The following is a 20,157-nucleotide window of genomic DNA, read 5'->3' on the forward strand; positions in this document are numbered from 1 at the left end:
CATGATGCGCATGTGTGTATGTGCTTGTGTCTGTGCAGTCCTTTTTCAAATGATGTTCAGCTATACCATCTTCCAGCTCTGACCAAGCCGCTCAGCATTTCTGACAACCCTGCTTTGGTTTCCCATTACCAGCAACTACAATATTGTTTCACAACAGTTAAAATCTCAATTTTATAGAGACTAAGGAATGTCTTTTTATCATGGGATTATAAATTATAATATCCATTTCTAAACGGCAAATGAAATATTTTAATCTTTGGTGTAGGTTTAAAAAATTAGCTTAATACCTTAACTGCAACTAGCAATCAAATAAGGCTGTTTAATTACATTGTTATGATTGCTTGAAAGGTTAATTGCCTCAGACCAATGTGTTAAGGGAAATAAAATGAAAAGGTATTCATGTGGCTTTGGGGGAATAAAAAACTGAGAGTGAAAACATTTAGGCTTTTAAGAATGTAGCTGGATAAGTAGTTAATTTTTATACAACTCAATCTATAAAGACAGCACAACAAAGGTGACTAAAACAAACTGAGCAATTTTTATACAACTCAATCTATAAAGACAGCACAACAAAGGTGACTAAAACAAACTGAGCAAAGTAGACAACTTAATTGGCTACTGAAGCTCTTCAATGTGAACCTCCGTCAATTCATTATGATCTCCTTCAAAAGGAAACATGTACCAGAAGGAAGCAAACAAAACTGAACCTGAGTCAGCACCTAATTCTTCTACAGGTATTTATTTTCTCATGCAGATTATACAGTTACCCAGAACATTTTGCCCAAATATAATAGTGTTTATTATGTGTGTTCTCGGTTTTACATATGTATGATTATCTATCCATACAACTTGTGCACAGTCAATTTCAAATTCACTCACTGGTATTTTAAATACAGCAACACACACTACCACATGAACAATTATTCTCATTTACCTTCATTCATTAATTTATTTTACCTGGAGCATATCCCGACGCAGCAGTGCAGGCTTCCACATCAGGGAACTGGAATACGCTGACACAGGAGTGCACGATCTCACAGACGCACTGCCCATTTAGCAGATTACAACCAGATACCTCAGGGCACAAATCATGTTCTGGCACAACATCCTCAATGAATTCTATTTCTGCAGAAGAAATAAATAAATTTAATTTCAGATAAAGACATTAAAGCATCAGTCAACCTTTTAGTGCAGAAATCAGAGAATTCAACATCATGCTTCACATCTTCAACTAAGGACAGATACCTTGAAACTTAACAATGCCTGCACCACCAAGTGTGCCAAATACTCCCCTCAGCATGTTTATCATGCCTCCAAGATTCATTCCTCTGATCTCAAACCAATGAATGAATTTCAGAGGCAGGGACAACACCCTGATGTGACTACAACTGAAGGATGAATTTCAATCCAAAAATTTTCTTAATTTGCATTCTCAAGTATGCATTCCATCTCATTTGTTTTTTTGAAAAGTAATTTCAATTTGTATCCTTTTCAACATTCTTGTACAACGATATTGAGCTGGATTCCAAGTGTTAAATCAGCAGCCAAATTGTGCATAGGGATGGCTTTTTGCAAAAACCTCAGTTTGAATTCAAGTCTACGTATGCAATCCAGACGCTTATTAAACTAGTACCATGGATAGCAATTGTTGAGCAGCAATCAACTCTTGCTTTGCCTGTTATCTTTATTTGTCAATTCATTAAGTTAATCTTTCTCAAAAACTAAAAAAAATTGAATGGAATGTTTTATGCTGCAGTTCTAAACAAAACCGGATTAATTCTTTCTGAAATGAAATCAAAAATATTTAATAGGACAATAGAGATCGAGTTACTGTTTAAAAACATGCTCTTATTTCAAGAAAGACTGCTACAAAATAACGTGTTATAATTTTCCCAGTGTCCTTGGATCTTTTCACTTATGGGTATAAATCAGAAACAAATGTATTGGTACAAGGGATAATGGGTCAAACATGCTGATCGTCAGTTGGCGTTCAGCATGAAATTGCAGGCCTCAAGCTTAGCTCATCTCGGACTTCCATGCTCGCTCAGTAAAACATGGATATCCTCAGGGAGCTGGAGGTCAGATTCAGGCTCTCTGACTGCTCACATGCAGCATCCCAGCTTTACCCCATCGATGGCTAATCTACAATTAGTAATTTTGTTCATTTGAATGGCATCCTTGACCCTATAGAGAAAGGCAAGTGTTTGAGTTTCAATTAAAATTTAGATGTTTTTAGTTATTTGCATGTACTGTACTTTACTGATTTTAATTACATTTAAACATCTCTAACCATCAAAGCCTTCTAAAAACTATTCAAAAGGTCTTTCACACTGGGAAGCAATCAAAAGGTCTTCAGGCATTCAAGAGAAGGAGCCTCAGCTGTATGCCACCTATTAGTCACCAACTAGAGCATTGCAGGGTGCTGCTGGTATGGAGTGTCAGCTTGATTCAAACCTCCACAGCCAGAAAAGCAAGTCTGAAATGGCTAATACTACAGTGGAACAGCCTGGGCACCAGTTGGGTCCAGCACAAAATGGCCCATAGCTTGGTCAGTTTGTGTTTGATAACCACCCTGTTAAATCCCACATCATCCACACATTTGAGACTGATCACGTAATTGCACTGATGAAACAATGTGCTACCAGAACGATGAGATGAACTATCATGACATCAAACAAGAACAATGAGATTGGCACTCCTGCAGAAAGTATCGTCTTCTCAAATCAATGTGCACAAATCATTCACATGAACACAACCGCATCAAGGCTTTTCCTCCCCACCCTGAAGAAAGATTGCCAACATTTTTGATGAAAACAGTACTTCTTTAAAATTTTGGACTGTCAAAAAGAGTTAATTCAGTCTTTGCCAAGAGCTTCCAGGAAGGCCTGTGTAAAGTCTCTGTCTTTCTCTGTTATAACTATTACGTGCCAGGAGGCCAGGTGTTAGGAAATTAAAAACTCTGCTTTAGGCCCATGACTGGGAGGCAGTCAGGGGAAATTATATGCTGCAGCCAAGAAATTCAAATGAAATTTTTTTTTAAAAAACACACATGATAGCAAAGCCTCCAACAGGACTACAAAAGGACTGCTTCAGCATCTAGGTACATTAACACTTTATATTCATGTCTAATTATTAAAGGATTTAGGAAGTCAGCAAAAGGATAAAAACATATTAGCCTTCATGTGTCCTAAACCCCAGGCTGCCCTGCAGATGTTATGCCGAAGTGGGAACCAAAATATTAATACATTTATTTTGTAATAATACCAATGGATCCACAAATGGGTGCAAAAATATGATGAATGATTGCCTGATTTAAATCTGGACTGTGCAGTGGTTAATAAGACTGCAAACTATTCCATTCTTACAGATGCATATTGGCTTACCATCTCTCATTTTCCATGCAATCAGCTCCTCAAGCACTTAAGAAATAGATTGCCTCTCGCTGGTCTTTACCTAACCATATAGAAGAGAAGATGCCTATTCAACTCTGGCTATGCAATATTCCCAGTTGGTGCATGGAAGGAGATAGATACCCACTTTTCCTTCTGGCCAATCTGGATAGTTCAGGTGCACTGTTGGATGAACCGGTTTCCTGAATGAGCTGTTAAACTGGGAGGAAATAAAGGGTGCACCTCCAGGACAGAGGAGACTGCAGTAACATTCCCAGCTGTTGAGACAAGTCTATTGACTGCAAAGCTTCAGATGATCAAGGAAACCAGTTAAAAGATTCTGCTGTCTGCTAGTGAAGTTTTCAGATTATCACTGGGATCCAACATTCAGCAAAAATCTGGGGCAAGCCTTAGCTGGGAGCTCCTCTCCTAGAGAGACCAGTGAGGGTTGCCAGAAAAAAAAACAGCTGTGGAAATGCATCCCACCACTTTGTTACATTAACTGCACTTTCCCTGCACCCATTACAAGTATGGACCTATTCGCTTCCTGTGGTGAAACCACAGGAAGTATCAGTGGGATGCAATGAGAGAAGACACACTATGAAACAAATTTACTACTTTTTCACTACTGCCCGAACTTATGGAGCTCCAATTACAGAGTCACAAGGCAGGAATTTACTTGTTGAACCTCGGTCACTTGATTCAGTGATGGCAGAAGCCAAGTTTGTGGAGTTGCAAGTGGCACCTAGTGTCCTCTACAGTTACATCAGTACACACGCCCATTGTCTTAAAGTGAAACCAGCTGCCACTGAAACAGTCCTGCAATACAAATGAGGCACTTTCTAAAGGAGTGGGGCTGCAAGCCAGTGCTAAGGAACTGTTTCACGAAGGGCACATTGCCTTTATTTGTTTTGTACTTCATCAGCTTGAGAATAGGTATTCTAAGCAGGAAAATCTCTTCATGAAATTCTGCCTTACTTTGTAAACGGGGGCAGGGGAGGACAGACAGTGCATAACTTTAGTAACGCTTTTCCATTCCAAAAACTACCAAACAGTCTGCAAAATAAAAGCAAATCAGAGCAGATAAATATAAAATATTATTCATCAATTCAAAATTATACCTGGCTGTTCTTAATATTTTTCTTGTCTGTGGATATGCTTAGCCATTGTGTAAAATACCAAACTTTTTTTAAACCAGTTAAACAATCTTTCAAAAAAAAATTACAAATTTCTCCTTTCACCTGAAATACCTTGATAGTTACAAGGTGCTTTTCCATGCTTAGAAACTGGGCAGTTTATTGGAAGGACACACCTATCTTCTGCTCTGAAGGGGATTGAGAGGGGAGATGCAGGACTGATGTCTACCATGGCTGGAATATCCAGAACCCAGGGTCACAACCTCAGAATAAAAGGTCTGGCCATTCCTGACAGAGATGAGAATAAATGTCTCAACTAGAGGGTAATGAACCTTTGAGACATTAAGTAAAACAAGGTATAAGGTGTTAGGGGTCAGAAAATAGTGCTGAAGGATCAGCCATGACCTTACTGAATGGCAGAGAAAGGGAGAAGGGCTAAATAACAAGCTCCCGCTTCTGTTTTTTGTGTTATGCTGTGCTTCTGACTGCTGGGAACTGCGTGGTTCAAGCATGATTTGAACTTTCCCACCTTCCCTCCTCACTGAGCAACCTAGCAGAGGATGATGGTGCAAACTTGTATTCTTGATCTTCGTAAAGTCACACTTACTTCCACATCCTGTCACAGCAGACTAGATGGTTTCGAAAATGAAGAGGCAAAGAAACTGCAGTCCCTGGGTGAAGATTTTACTCCGCTTCAAACATGTTATTACAAATTATCCTTTAGGTCTGCAATATTTCAAAATTATTTTAATTTCACCATTAAAGATTATACCTCATTCTGTGCAACTAAGATAAAGTAAATAATTATAACTTATGAACTATATATCTGTTATATTGTTGCATCGGAGAAAATAATTTTAATCTTCTATTTACATCATATGGGTTTAAACCGTCAATCGGGTAAAGCCTCATCACAATTTCCTGGTTTTGTGTTGGGATTTTCTTTCAGCCCAATGAAAGCAGATTCTTGCTGAGCAATTTCAAAGCTCATTTTCTTGCATTAAAACAACCAGCTTTTGCCTGTATTGCATGTGTGTCTGATTCTCTTACTTTGTGGTGGAGGTGATGGTTGTGGGCAGTAGTTGGCAGACGTGAGTGTGAAAAGCAGCTTACTAAAACAAAGGCTTCTATGGCAGGACTCTAAACAGCAAAAGATATGAGAATGCTGCCAACAATTCATAATTGTTTTTTGCTTCAAAAATGCCTCCCTCGTATTGATGTCATGATTTGCACTGTGCTGGAGATGCTGCATTTTATTTTACTTGCATGGGGGGGGATGGAATTATTTAAAAATAATAATCCCTAATCACCATGGAAAGGTCTGCACAAGTTCTTGTGAAAGTGGAAATTGTATGGTCGGCTTGGCAGGCTGCATTTTCTGGCCATTCATGCTGAGTAAACAAATGGTGGCCAGTGCTGCTGACTGTGGCTCTATACACACCTGCCAACAGAAGAGCAAGTAAACCCTGATGCTACTCTTCTAGCCACCCCTTTATATTGCTGAAATAATTGGAGATGCCAGTCATGGAAGAGCTGTGATGCAATGGGGGCTTTATTTGGCTGCTAGCACCGAAGGCTTGATAGAAGAATACTTTGTGTCTGCAAGATGTGCTGTATATAGCAACAACAGGAAGGGGTCCAGAATACATAAAATAACTGCCCCTGAGTTGCTTTGAGAAGAGTGCTCAGTTTGGCTGAAGAGAGCTGAACTTTTGTAAACTCCTGGCTTTAGATCCGTGTCTGCACAGTACGCTATTCAAAATTACTCACTCAAATATACAAATAAGCCTTTTTAGGCTATTTAAGCAAGGCTGGAGATAAAATGGCTCAACGGTTGCCAATGTGTGGGGTGGAGTGTTGGGAAAGTCAACAGAAGAGAGTCACTTGTGGCACTTTTTACATTGAAAGACACAATATTTTCATTGGCACAAGGCTAAAAATTTACTTCAGAATTCACAACAGCAAAATTGCCGCTTTGAGCATTGCAGCAATATTAAGAGAACTGCTCGGTTTTCCACAAATGAGACAGAGCAACCCAACTATTGTAGGCAGCTTACTATTTTCTAAAGTAGACGTTCTCTGCAGCCCAAAAGGTCAATCATGCAACAAAGCCTCTTTATATTTTGTCAGCTTTATAAGTGAAACAATTTCCATAGCTTTAAAGATGGTTTCACCAGGAATAATTTTATCTGTGAGAGACAAGAGTTTCATTCTGCTGAGAGATACGGTTCAAATGACACCTTCAACAAAAGAAGTAACAAACTTCAGTGTCACTGGCAGCACATTCTATTGCTTAGCAACCCCGACGAATATCATCACAGTGACTAAAGCTCAAAATTAGTTCATTTTGCTTTAAAGAAAAGCTGCTGCTGTGGGAATGGTATTTTGCGAAAATAATCCACTGCTCAGCTGGGGTGTCAGAATTGTACATTTATTTGACAAATATCTATTTGCTGCAGAAGTCCTTCGATTCTAGGGACATATTTCAGGAGTTGCCCATGAATAGCCTGAAAGGCATATACAAAATATTCTAGAGGACAAATGCTTAGAAATTCAATTCTATGAGATAGCATGACTTGTCATGAAAACATTGACTTGAACTTTCTATATTATACTTCCGATATTTTTAGGAATACAGTAGAACATAGAAAAACTACAGCACAATTCAGGCCCTTCAGCCCACAAAGCAGTACATTTTGAAATTTAAAAAAATTGCACCTGTTTTCGATGCAGTAAAGCATTGGTGAATTAGCACAAGCATCAAATTGAGTATCCCTCAATAGGAAATCGCAAAATTGGTTCAAAGCAACTTTGCAACAGCAAGTTGTTTTACGTGCAGGGAAAAAAAAAAAGCACTAAGTTGTGAACCTGCACCAGTTTCCATCAGGACCACTGTAATTTAATACAGCTACCCATGCTTTTCTGTACAGCAATCAGAGAAGGGTGTCAAACCACAAAAGGCACACACCCCAAGCCAGGCTGACAGCTGCAACATGTATCAAGGCAGATCTTCCACTGACCAAAAGCTCAATGCCAGTCTGCCCCTTTGCTATGGTGTTTGTTCCAGTGCACCTCTCGTCACAATCTTCCATGGAACCCCTGCTCTGAGCACTCTGATGCAGCCAGAAGAGTCAGCCAGTTGCAGTCACAGAACCACTTTGAAAGTCCGAACTTTCATACCCCAGACTGCAGGGATATCAAAGCTGTCAGTGTGATCTTGTGAACATCTCATTCACTTTCAGTAGCATTTAAGGGCTTGTTTAAAAAAAAAACTGCTGAAATTTTTTTTTAAAAGGAGTTGTTACATTTATGATGGTAAAAGGACACCAGCACACGAAATCAAAATGTAATCATTAAAAGTAATATAAACATAACTGGTCACCTTTTCCTTGGGTGTCAATATCTCTCACACATTTGAATGGGACTGTGTCAGATTTAAACCCAGCACAGAATAAGTGAATATATTTCGTAGCCAGTTAGCTAGAAAATCTAGGAAAATCGTGCTGTCTTGTTAGACTCCACAAAAAGCCCAGCAAATCAGTGAGGGTGGGTGGTGGTGGTGGGGGCAGTACAGAAGATATCACTGCCAACTTTGATCAATGGTGAGACAGAAACAGGAATTTCCAGGCCAGTAGGTCACAGTCTTGGTGCTGATTCCAGGTGGCAGATACGTCCCTCTATTGCTGCCTCAGAGAGGGTGGTTCTGAGATTTTGTCAAGGGTTGGTGAATGAGATTTGTCTTGTGCTCCAGGAGATTCACCAGGTCTGCAATGACAGCAAGAGATAGCTCGAGATGTGCCCTTGTCTCCTCCAGGAGAGGAACAGAGAAAGACGGGATTGCAGAGCAAGGGAGAGCGGGAGCAATGGAAAGCGCAACTCCAGGGTGGGAGGAGACCGAAAACGAGAAAGATCACCTGTGACGCAGAAAGAGGGAGAAGACAGTGATGGCAAAACAGAGGGTGAGAGAGTGAAACAGAGAGTGAGAGTGATGCAGAGAGATGACAGTGCCTAACCAGGCCAGAGGTAATGATCCTCCTTCCCATGGGCAGAAGGGTAACCAAGGTGTAAAACTACCTCTCAAGCAGAATCTGCCAGGTCTGCTCATTAACAGTGTTTCATTGTGATTATTACATTTCCATTGAATTGATCCACAGCAGATATCATCAATACAATATATGCTGCTGTATCACCACCAAGGTGTTCTGGAGACACAAGAGACTGTAGATGCTGGAATCTGGGCAACAAGATGCTGGAGGAACTCAATGGGTCAGGCAGCATCTGCGGAGGGAAGCGGACAGTTCATATTTCGGGTGAAGACCCTTCAAAAGAGTTTTGGGCTGAGATTTCAAGTATAACCTTATTCTGTTTGGTCTATTTTAGGAAATGAGAAGAGGCCCCCTGTTTCCCACTCCCTGAACCAGAATGACAAAGCAGTAGTAGATTGAGGAGTTACAGTAGATGAAGGAACAGGGAAGATAAAAGTGGAGGGAGAGAAGGAGGAGGTGATGATGACCACAGTGCACCATTGCACCTGATACCCCCCCCAACATCACCTCAGAGAATGGCACCACAAGGGATGAGTAAAAGACGTCTAGGAGGGGCGCATGTCATAGAGAGAAACAATCGTCATTAGCAGGATACAATTCGGTAATAAGACAGAGAATTTTATGCAGGGGCTAGGTCCACACATCGGCACAGTCCCAAAAGACTCAAAATGAAGACTACACTTGGGTGTTTTCATGACACGGCTGGTGTGGATGTACAACACGTTGCATGCTGTCAGGCCCGCCTGACTGAACGTGGGGGATGAGAAGCAGCATTGATAAACCCATGCTCTTGCAGTATGTTGATCAGATGCAGGAGATCATGATCTGTACTCTGGAGGTGATTCACACTTCTTCGCAAGGGATCAGCAATAATCCCACCTCATGTCAGTTCAGGTGACAGCTGCTATGCATGTACAGAGTCAACACAACAAGCTTTCGCACCCTGACCCAGCTGCAGATCTGGTCTCTATAACACAGAAGCACTTGAAGCTCTGAATGAATAGTGATATGATACCATGGAACAGCTTGGTGTCCTCTGAGCAGCAAAGACAGCAATCACAAGCTAAAGCAAGGCTATTCTGCACACTTAACACTGGAAAAATGCCAGGTGTGCTAATGGGGATCAGAACTAGGATGCGCTCAGTTCAATTTCACAATTGGTGTGACTTAATCAGGAATGATTGCTGATGTGATTAGTTATGGGTAGTAATCGATTTTTATTGATGTAGGCAATTTGATTTCAAGGCAATAGTCTCAAAACATCATTAAATTGTACCAATAAATATTATAAAGTGTAAAAAAAACAGATTGAAAAGAAGGCTGGAATGGAAATTTACATTAAAACTCATTAAAGAGAAATGAAGAATTAACTAAATTGACAAGGCCAACAGTACAAGTGAGTGGCCTGATGGTAACTTAAGCAAAGGGGATCAATGGAAACTTTGACCAATGATTCAGAAGGGGCAAAATAGCTCTCCAAAGAACCCGAGGCCAGTACTAATTTATCTCAAAGTGTGACATCTGGAATGGGTACCTAGCAGGTGGTTAACATTGGCAATGAACTGTGCCGGCAGAAAATGGTTCCAGATTGACTGATGGTTCAAAGTATAACCTAGGGCTCTACTAATCATAATATTCATCATTCTTCCAGTAAGCAACCTTCCTCCGCCCAGCTTTTAATCATTTTATAACAACCTTTGTTCCAGCGATGTGTTCACACAGAATCTCTGCTGTGTAAAGTTCAATAAAATGACATGAGAGCTTTATTATTGCAGAAATATGCCACATCAGAAAACATGGAAAAATAAATTATGTTTGCATGCAGGACACTTACAGGCGATAAAGCTAGAACCATTTTTGCTTACAGTGAAATAATCCGATTTGGCAACTGACCTCTCTCGTGCTTCAATATGACTATATTTTCATTGGTATGGTTCCAACTGAAACTCTTATCCAACGAAGTTTGCTGCTTTCCTCCAAAGTGTAAATGTTTCAACCAAAAAAAAAAGATATGTAACAGAGCTCCAAAAGTTCAATTGTTAGGATCAGAGATGAAGTTGAATGAAAAAGGTTTCAGAAGATTAAGCATTCTCAAAAATACAATTTCATTCAATCTAACATAATTGAAGAAAAATAGGTTTTCTTTTGGTATGAGAAGGCAAGCATAAATGCAGATGTAACAGCTACTCAGATGTTCATTCACATATTATTCCTAAAATGTATTTGTAATTTGGATGCATGACTGTAACCAGTAGTGCAGAGTAAAACATCTAATTTTTATTGTCCTCCATTTCTTCGTGACTTCAAACTGCATGGAGGTTACACTCACATCATATATCCCTCCAGAAGTCTTCTTCCTTACATTGCCTCACAACTCCCCATATTTATACCAAATAAAACTGGATGTTTACTGTTGGTTCAGTAGTTTTCTTTCAGCAAAGATGAGTAATAGGGAATTCTCTTCAGCAAATAGCAAATCAATCGTTAATTCTGAATTGATATTAATGGAATTTTTTGATGCAACAATAAGAAATACAGATCATCAGCTTTCTTAACAATGGCTCCAGGAGAGCTTTTTTTTTATCTAAGCAAGGTCTTTTCCTGAGTAACCAAGAAATGGTACTCCACACAACTTATTTATTTTCTACTTGTTCTTAGCATTTGAATCAGATTCAGATGGGGAGTCACTTGATTAGCAACTGAAGCAAAGGAGTTGGCGCTACAATACAAAGAGTAGAGTTTCAAGGATTCACATTGAAATTATGATCCTTAATATTGTTCACCAAGTCTGTCCTAACCAAATGTTATTTTAATAATTGCACAATCAGAATTGCTCAATTTAAATGAACATATTATTCCTTAAGTCAAGTCTCTGCAATGCCCAATATACTCATGATATTATCAATTTATCAATGAGCCAATGGAACCTTGAATGTTAAGTGGAGTCAGGGATTAGGTCAAAGTAATTCACATTAATGAAAAGTTTCTTAAAATTCTAAAGTTAACAAATATCCTTTAAACTTTATTCTAAAAGGCCAACAGAATGAGGTTGAGGTCAAAGAGCCAATCTCATGTTTTCAAACATTAGTAATACAACACATCAGTACTGATATCAATAAGTGGCAAAGTCTGACAAATCTGCCGATCTTAGTCTCAAGTGTATAAGGAGAAAACAGAGAGCTACTTGGGCAAAAGTCATATGCAGTAGATGCACACTGCTTGGGTAGCGCATAGAAAGCATTATCCTTTGTCTTAGCTATGTTGCAACAAGTCAAAACCAAATCATTGCAAAATACTGTTCTGAACTTTTAACCCAATAGATTTAATCTTGGAATGAGCTAATTATTATCTCTCTGGAGGACTATTATTATTATTTTGGATCAATAGAGTTACCTCCGGTGGACTTTATTCCTTCATCATTTCAACTGAATATATTATATCCAAGAATATTTAGTTCTCATTCCTGCCCATTTTTCCATATAGTAACTGGGCAAAAAGCACCCTCACACTTTGAAATGTGGTTAAATTGGTGCAGCACCGGTTTCTTCCAGGATCGGTGTGGGGGTTGCAGGAGAGAAATTTTCTAACATGCATGCTGCTCGAAGTATCATGCAAGTATATGGATCTAATTCCAGCCTTCACCCAGTTGAGCACATGAATGATGTACAATTTCAGAAGTCACACAAGTGCAGGTTTTTTTTAATAAATATGTGTTTCTCAGGATGTTGACATTATTGGCAAGGCTGTTGTTTACTACCCATCCTTTATTACCAGAGGTGTTGGCAAGCTGCCTTCTTAAAACGGATGCACACTTTCTGGTGAAGGTGCTCTCACAATGCTGTTCTTCAGTGATGATGAAAGAACAAGAATATATTTCCAAGTCAGGATGATGTGCTCCTGTGCAGCTGCTGACCTTGTCTATCAAGTGGCAGGTTAAGAGTCATGGGCTTGTTGGAGTGGTCCAGGCAAGTAACTACAGTACATCTTGTAGATGGCATTACTGCCACAATAATGTGGTGAATGTATAGAGTGGTGCAAAGAGTACCATTTATCCAGGACAGGTGTTTTCAGTGGTGTTAGAGTTGCACTCATCCACCCAAGTGAAGAGTATTCCATCATACCCGATTTGTGCCTTAAGATGTCAGGATACCTAACCTTTGACCTGTTCTTGTAGCCACAGTGATCTAGTTGAGTTTCTGGTCAGTGACCCCAGCATGAAGGTTGGGGCCCTGCAATGACAATGTCATTTGTTATCATTGGTGGGTGTTTAGACCTTCTCTTGTTGAACATGGTCATTGCCTGATAGTGGTGTGGCAGGAATGTTATTTACCACTTATCAGCCAATGCTTAAATATTGCCTGCATGTAGGCAAGGACTGCCTTATTTTCTGAGAACTTGTGAATGGAATCGAACATTACAATCATCAACAAACATCCTTACTTCCAACCTTCTCTAACTGCACCACACTATACACAAATATAAATGCTGTTACAAAATATCCATAACAAATTCCAAAAATCTTGGTGACTTGAGTAATCAAATTGAGTTGTTGTTGACACTATTTGGTTGCTATGGGAAATTCAAATTTTGAAACTGTGCTGGCATCAAACAACATGTATGATAACACAAGTTAGACAAACAGTGTTGAACTCTGATGGCAGGTCATCAATCTTTAAAGTTAACTGTGTCCCTCTCCACAAATTCTGTTTTTATTTCTATGCAGTATAGGTTTTTGTGGGTGTGTGCTCCATAAAATGAGGTTTAGCTCAGATTTTATTTAATTTAACCTCTTATTCCAGGATAGATTCAAACCCAGGTCACAGAGATGAGCGATTTGCTGTTTTCCAAATAGAGTTGGATTTCTTTCCCATTTAAAAATCAACTATTTCATAATCTAAATCAAATTAAATGAGAAAACTGATGAACCATTTGTCTGCTTATTGTGAAAGCAGAAAATCATTGTGAACTCTTTTCAGGTTTTGTGAATCAAAAATGTAAATAATAACTGCAATCTTTAAAGGAAAACTTTTCTGTGTTAACAGTAGCTATTGATTACACTACATGATAAACCTAAGTGCCCAAATGTCCTCTGGGTTTGAAGAATCTGTGAACCTTAAAGGAGTACATAAATTTACCCTGCTCATTTAAATCCAGCCTGCTATTTATATTTTATGGTAAGATGGAGCGATGACAGGTAAAAATCTGTTCTCAGGTCTCTGCCACTGAACTGCATAAATGGTCACAAAATAGAGTCACAATTGCCTGCCAATATTTATTCCAATATCCATGGAGTTCCTCCCTACACATGTCAACTAGGGTTCAGAACATGCTTACAAAGTAGATATATTTTGTTGCAGGATTACAGCCCACTTATCACATGCAAATAAAAATCTAAAAAATGCAACGCACTGATTTCTGTGTCAAAGAATGCCAATGAAACAAGACAGTGTAACCAGCTTTTCATATTTGGAACTCCTGCCTTGTCCTTAGGAAAGGATGGAATATTATCTGTCAAATAAATAAATGTATCTCATTTTTAAAAAAAATACTTTTCCAAAAATTATAACAGCAACAATATCTGTTATAGATGCATAAATATTTTTTATTACTATTACTCCCAATCTAACAAACCACAAAGGATTTAGTAGTTAAAGCTCAAATCATATCAGGAGGCTTGAAAAGGGCATCCAGGACTCCTTAAACAAGTACTGCACACGGTATACCTGAAGGGACACTCCTCAGATTTCCCTTAATGCTGTTTGGAAAATTGACCACTTCTAGAAGTAATTGGCCACATCAATTCTTTGTTCTTTACCTTAGTGCAGAAAAGTAAACTTGTAATCATATCAGTGTTTACCGAAACTCAAAGGAAACAACTTTCACTGAGGTGGCTGTGTGGTGTGGGTCACGTTTATCTCGCCAGAATTATGAAGGCACTCTCCTGCATTTCTAATAAACAACAATTTGGTTCAATTTACTACATTATTCATGGTCAAACAATGCAACTATGTGGGGTAGGAAGAATTACCTTTTAAATAGTCACATAGCCAATCCTACATAACAGCACTTTGCCCAGCATTAATACATTAGATTTACTGAAGCAACTTGATCATTTGTTTGACACAAGATAAAAAAAGCTATAGATCTTACTGATATCTATATAGTGACTCTTTTTCTGCCATATTGTCACCACTACACAAGTCACCAGTATACTCACCTCATCATACGCAAGGTAGAAAACACTTCTGGGCTTCTGGGACTAGGAGAGGTAAGTACAATGGTTGGCATGGACATGGTGGGCCAAAAGGTCCTGTTTCTGTGCTGTACAACTCTATAACTTTAAAATTTAAAAGGTCATGTGGTAGGTCTTTGGAAGGAGAGGATACCAAAGGTTACCCAGAATTTAGTTTTAAACACTGGAAACTAAATAAGCACAGACAATATAGATGGGCATGGCAAGGAATGTGTCATGTGATGAAACGCTGAACAAACAATAAGCAAAGAATGAAAAATTTTTCTTAAGTATTAAATGAAACTCTTGGGTAACTGATAGTTACAATCAGTGGTCATTTGTTTGACGATGTGCCACTGAGAGTCTGAGGAATGTCATGTTTGGTATCATAAATGATCTTCTCCACCAGATGGCAATGCACCATATCACACAACTTTAAGTCTATCTGACCAGCAAAACTACTTCAATAGCAATGTCCAAGATTAGCATAAAAAACCTCCCTTACATCTCCAATACACTCATCATAATCACCAGTGCCCCTTACCAAGATGAAAAAGAAACCTCAAGTAACTTTGTTGGATTAAATTCCTTCATGGTCGATTTTGCGCAGTCACTCATAGTCAAGTATAGTCAGTCCGTTTGTGGACTTCTCATCTACCTGAACAACAAAACTATCCCATCTTCACTTCACTGGCATGTCCCCTTGCTGGTTACCGACTTCATTTATCTGAACATGGTGACTTGCCTTGGTTGCCACTCCGATACAGTGGAGAAGCTGAGGTTGTTCTCACTGGAGTGCAGAAAGTTGAGAGGAGACTTGAAGGTGTACAAGATTGTGACTCATTTACAAAAGAATGAATTGAGGAAACTTACTCCCATTGAATAGTTCAAAAAAAAAACAAGAGGGTGCACATTTAAGATTATGGGGAAAAAGATACAAGGGCTTTTGCAAGGATTAAAAACAGTAGTTTCTCCCACTGGAGTTCACTATCTGCATGCGTGACGGAAACAGGAATTATTGTCTTTAAAAGGGAATTGCATAGACAATCAAGAGAGAATAGCTTGCAGAGATATGAAGAATGAGCATGGGAAGGGAACAGACAAGATTTCTCAACTGGGAACTGGCACAAAACTAATGGGCTGAGTGGCCTCCATCACTATAACAATTCTATTATATTACTTCTCCTCCAGTTTCTTCACCACAACCTTGAGCACCAATCTGAAGCATTCAATATGCTGCCTGGGTTGTGAGGAGACTTATAGTTTTCAGACCAAATCATGCTGATGAAGCCTTGTTGTACAAGATTACAAGTAAAGTTTCAATCGGGTTGTCGAAAGGTATTAGCAAGTGTCAAAGGGCTTTGAAAACAAGATAAAAGGCAAGTTATAATCTAAATGAATGACAAGGCAGATACAAAAGGGACAAATGATTTAGTCCTCTTCCTGTGCCCAATGATAAATGCCATGAACCAAAACCATCAAATAAAATTGAAGTAATTCTAACTTCATTCAGAACTGCAATAATTCATTCCAGTATTCCATTAAGAAAGTACACCTTTTATCCACTAGTTCACCACCTCTTCTTCACTTCATCCACACATTATTTTTTTTCTTCCTTTCAATGCACAGAGACACTCTTCCCTCCATTGCCTGCTTCAAAGCGTCATTCTTCACCAATGCACTCAACTCCTATCACTTTGTTCAAGAGCTCAAATCAGCCACAAGTCTGGGTCACAAATTCCTAATTTCACAAAACCCATTAAGACAAGCATTTTAGGTTCACCGCAGAAAGCGAGGTTGAATCCTTGAGAAGGCAAAGGAGGAAGTCGCAATAAAGCATAGACACATCGTCCATTTTTAATTGTTCAGATGTGGTTCAAGAAGAGGCTCACCATCATCTTGGAGAACAATTAGGGATGGCAATAAATGCTACCCATACCAGGATGCCTACATCCAGAGAAACACGAAATACATCTATAACCCTGTGTAAAACTGCATAAACCAATAAAGTAAACATCAGAAGTAACCAGACTTAAAAAATCTGATTACGTTTGCTTTATTGCCTTTATCTTTTGCCTACTGCTTTATTGCCTACTACTCAACCACTATCCCAGCACATACCTCCCACTAACACTATTGCTCATTTTGAAAAACAAACAACTGCGGATGCTGGTATCTGAAATATAAACAGAAATGATGGAAAAATTCAGCCAGTCAAGCAGCATCTGTGGAAAGAGAAATGCTAACAAGTTTTTCTTTCCACAGATACTGCTTGACTAGCTGAGTTCTTCCAGCATTTCTGTTTTTCTTGCTCACTTTTCTACTAGATGTTACGTGATATGTTTTGCTCAGATGCAGTCTGGGCATTTTGGCTCAAAGGTGCATCTGGAGACTACAATTGTCATGATGTAAAGTGCACAGTATTTGTGCAATGTAGCCAGAAACTCCCAGCCACAAAGGTGAAGTGTCCATCTTTGACACACAATTGGACTTCTGCATGGAACACATTCTGCTGGTTAAAACCTAATCATTTATTTTCAGGATTATCATAATTTATTTCATGTGTGAGTAATTTTACTATAGCCTTTACATGGACTGAAATAAGAAAACAGTTAAAAACAAAAGAAAATGAATAAAATTACTTGAATGATTCAATTGGTGAGCATTGCAATACTATCTAGCTAATAAAGGATTTGATTGTCCTATTTCTACACTCCATGGGCATGACTGATGAAACCCTAGTTAGCCAATTAGATATTTGATTTGCAACATAAGTTGCAGTATGAGCCAGACAATATTTGGTCCTCAAGACTCAGGAGGAGAAGAAATTCATTCCGGCCTATTTTCAGCCTCAAATAATCATAGCTTTGGCTCAAAGCAATAAAAAAAAACACTAGTTCACTCAAAATTGGACCTTGCTAATGTATCCCCAATGAGCTGTGGATGCCAATGGATGACCAGAATTCACTCAGTATTCCACGTTGAAGAAGTTCGGTCAGCATCTCCACTTGTACCGGCCCATTGGTAAGTCCGGGGGAAGAAAGGACAATGGTCCTTGAAATTCTGGTTGCTTTGGCACCATTTCTAAATTAAAGCCTTGATGCCGCAACTAAATGTAGGGCAGTACAGTTTTAGGAAGGGGACCTAAGGTAGGCATTAGGTCCACAAACCCCACGTGCAAAGGGACAAGTACGTTTCTCCAGATGCATCTTTGAGCCAAGGTGCACGGAATATTCCAGAACAATGCAACACTTTCTTCCATTCAGTTGTTTCTCTGGATGTGGGCATCACTGCCAAGTCCACTGTTTATTGCCATCCCTAATTGCTCCTGAGAAGATGGTATTGAGCCCCTTCTCGAACCATATCTGCAGTTAAAAATGGGCAATATGCCTGCCAACGTGAAAACTTGTTTATTCCTTATTGTGACTCCCTTCTCTTATTGATTCAGCTCTCTGCTGTGAGCCTAATTTGCCAATGTTCAGCACTTCAGACGAGGAATACGAGCACCCATATCATTTATGGTATCAAAGTCTGCTTCATGCCTGCAAAAGGGTTTGGTTGTCAATGAATTTCTATGCTACAATGATTTGGAGGCACAAGATCCCATGCCACAGGCTCCACGTGCTCCTGTGCAAGGTACGAAATAACGAGCTTGAAGTACAGGGAGGATGCTCATGGCTTTATGTCAAAACAGAAAGCGATGGAACCCCAAAATAATGACAGGAAGCACAGTTGTGTCATTTATGATTAGAGGACTGTAAAATATGCATTGTATGTCAGAGCCAAGACATTTAATTACATGGATAGTCAACTGAGAGGATGACAGTTGTGATGTTCCTTTTGTTTTTTTTTGAGGAGGAGGATCTCTTTTCAACTATAATTTACAGACAGCTTCTGGCAAGAAAATAGACCCAATTCATCATGTTTTGCCTATATTGGCTTCACAAAGCAAGACCATTAAAATTGAACCATGCCTCTATGACACAAGTATTTCCTTCTGACAACATGACAGTCTTCACTGAGGGCCAGTGTTATCTGTTAACTGTGGTTGGCAGCATTCACCACAATGATGAGGGCACAGTCATAAAACGGCAATGATATTAATGAGTGATATGTACTAGGATTTGTGTTTAGAAGTGCTTGAGTAGTATGAAATAAATTAAGTAACTACATTAAAAGTAGTCAGGTTTTTTTTAAACCTCATGCTTTTCTCTGCAGTTTTAAACAGGATTACACTTTTATTTTGTTGTTTCACTGGGCGTGGAATCACCGCTAAGCCAAGGATTCATTGCCATCTCCAGATGCTCTTGGAAGGTGATGCTGAGCCCCTTCTCAAACCACGTCTGCACTTTAAAAAAAATGGACACTTATCTGCATATATGGAAATCTGCTTGTCTCTATTGTAAGCCCCTTCTCTTCATGCTCAAGAATTCTGCCATGAGGTTACAAAATTTAAATCTGTAATTGTTTTTTTTTACTTTAAGTGAATTATTTTTCTTATACAAGATGAGCTCAAATGGGACTAGCTTAGATGGGAATCTTGGTCAGCATGGACCAGTTGTGCTGAAGGGCCTGCTTCCGTGCTCTATATCTCTAAATCATTGGAGGTTTCGGAACCTACAAAAATAAGATAATCGTGCTTTCTTTGGCAGCCATTGAATTGTTAAAGTTAAAAACATACTGTTTATTATACTGCAATGAAGTACCATTTCTGTACATTACAGTTGGTCTGCTTTTTTTTTGAAAAAGTTGGTTTCAAAAACTGCTAGAATAATAAGGTTGATGATAACTAATTCTCATGGGTGGACATTTTTGCTACAGACAGTAAACAGATACTCAAAACCAGACAGAGGCAATCTAGATTTCATGTTCGGCGTGATCACACGAGCGAAATTTTCAAGTTCTAATGTAGGCTACTTCACTGGATAAAGCATTTTTTTTAAAGAAAAAGTTAATTATTTTATTCTTTATGAAACTATTAACAAATCAGTTAACTTTTCTTCAGCCAGAAGATTGGCTAAAGTTACTGCCACCAAAAAGATCTGCATTTGTATTGCACCTTTCAAGACATCAGGGACAGTCCAAAACATTTAAGAGTCAAAGTAATTTTAAAGTACAGTCACCATTGTAGGGATCTGTTTAGCCAGAAACCTCTACTAGAAATGACGATTCGTGGACCCCATCTGAAAAGAAAGTTGGTTGTATCATCAAGAACTCATAAGTGATCTTTTTGGCAAGACAGTAGCCATATATGGCAAAAGGTAGGGAAAGAGAGGATATTAAAGACCAATAGCATGCAAACAGATTCTTCCTTGGTGATAGTGGCCAGCACCCCAACTCAACAGATTATGCAG

The 20,157-nt window shown here is 39.0% G+C and overlaps 1 protein-coding gene across 1 annotated transcript in view; it reads right to left on the reverse strand.

Moving 5' to 3' along the window:
- LOC127577027 (cysteine-rich motor neuron 1 protein-like) overlaps window positions 1–20,157 on the reverse strand; it is a 200,976-nt gene that overhangs the window by 156,199 nt on the left and 24,620 nt on the right. The window contains exon 2 of the mRNA XM_052027894.1: window positions 958–1,125. Coding sequence (XP_051883854.1) covers window positions 958–1,125 — 168 coding nt within the window. The remainder of the gene's footprint in view (window positions 1–957; window positions 1,126–20,157) is intronic.

The sequence above is a fragment of the Pristis pectinata genome, chromosome 1 (assembly GCF_009764475.1).
Source record: "Pristis pectinata isolate sPriPec2 chromosome 1, sPriPec2.1.pri, whole genome shotgun sequence".
Classification (NCBI taxonomy): domain Eukaryota; kingdom Metazoa; phylum Chordata; class Chondrichthyes; order Rhinopristiformes; family Pristidae; genus Pristis; species Pristis pectinata.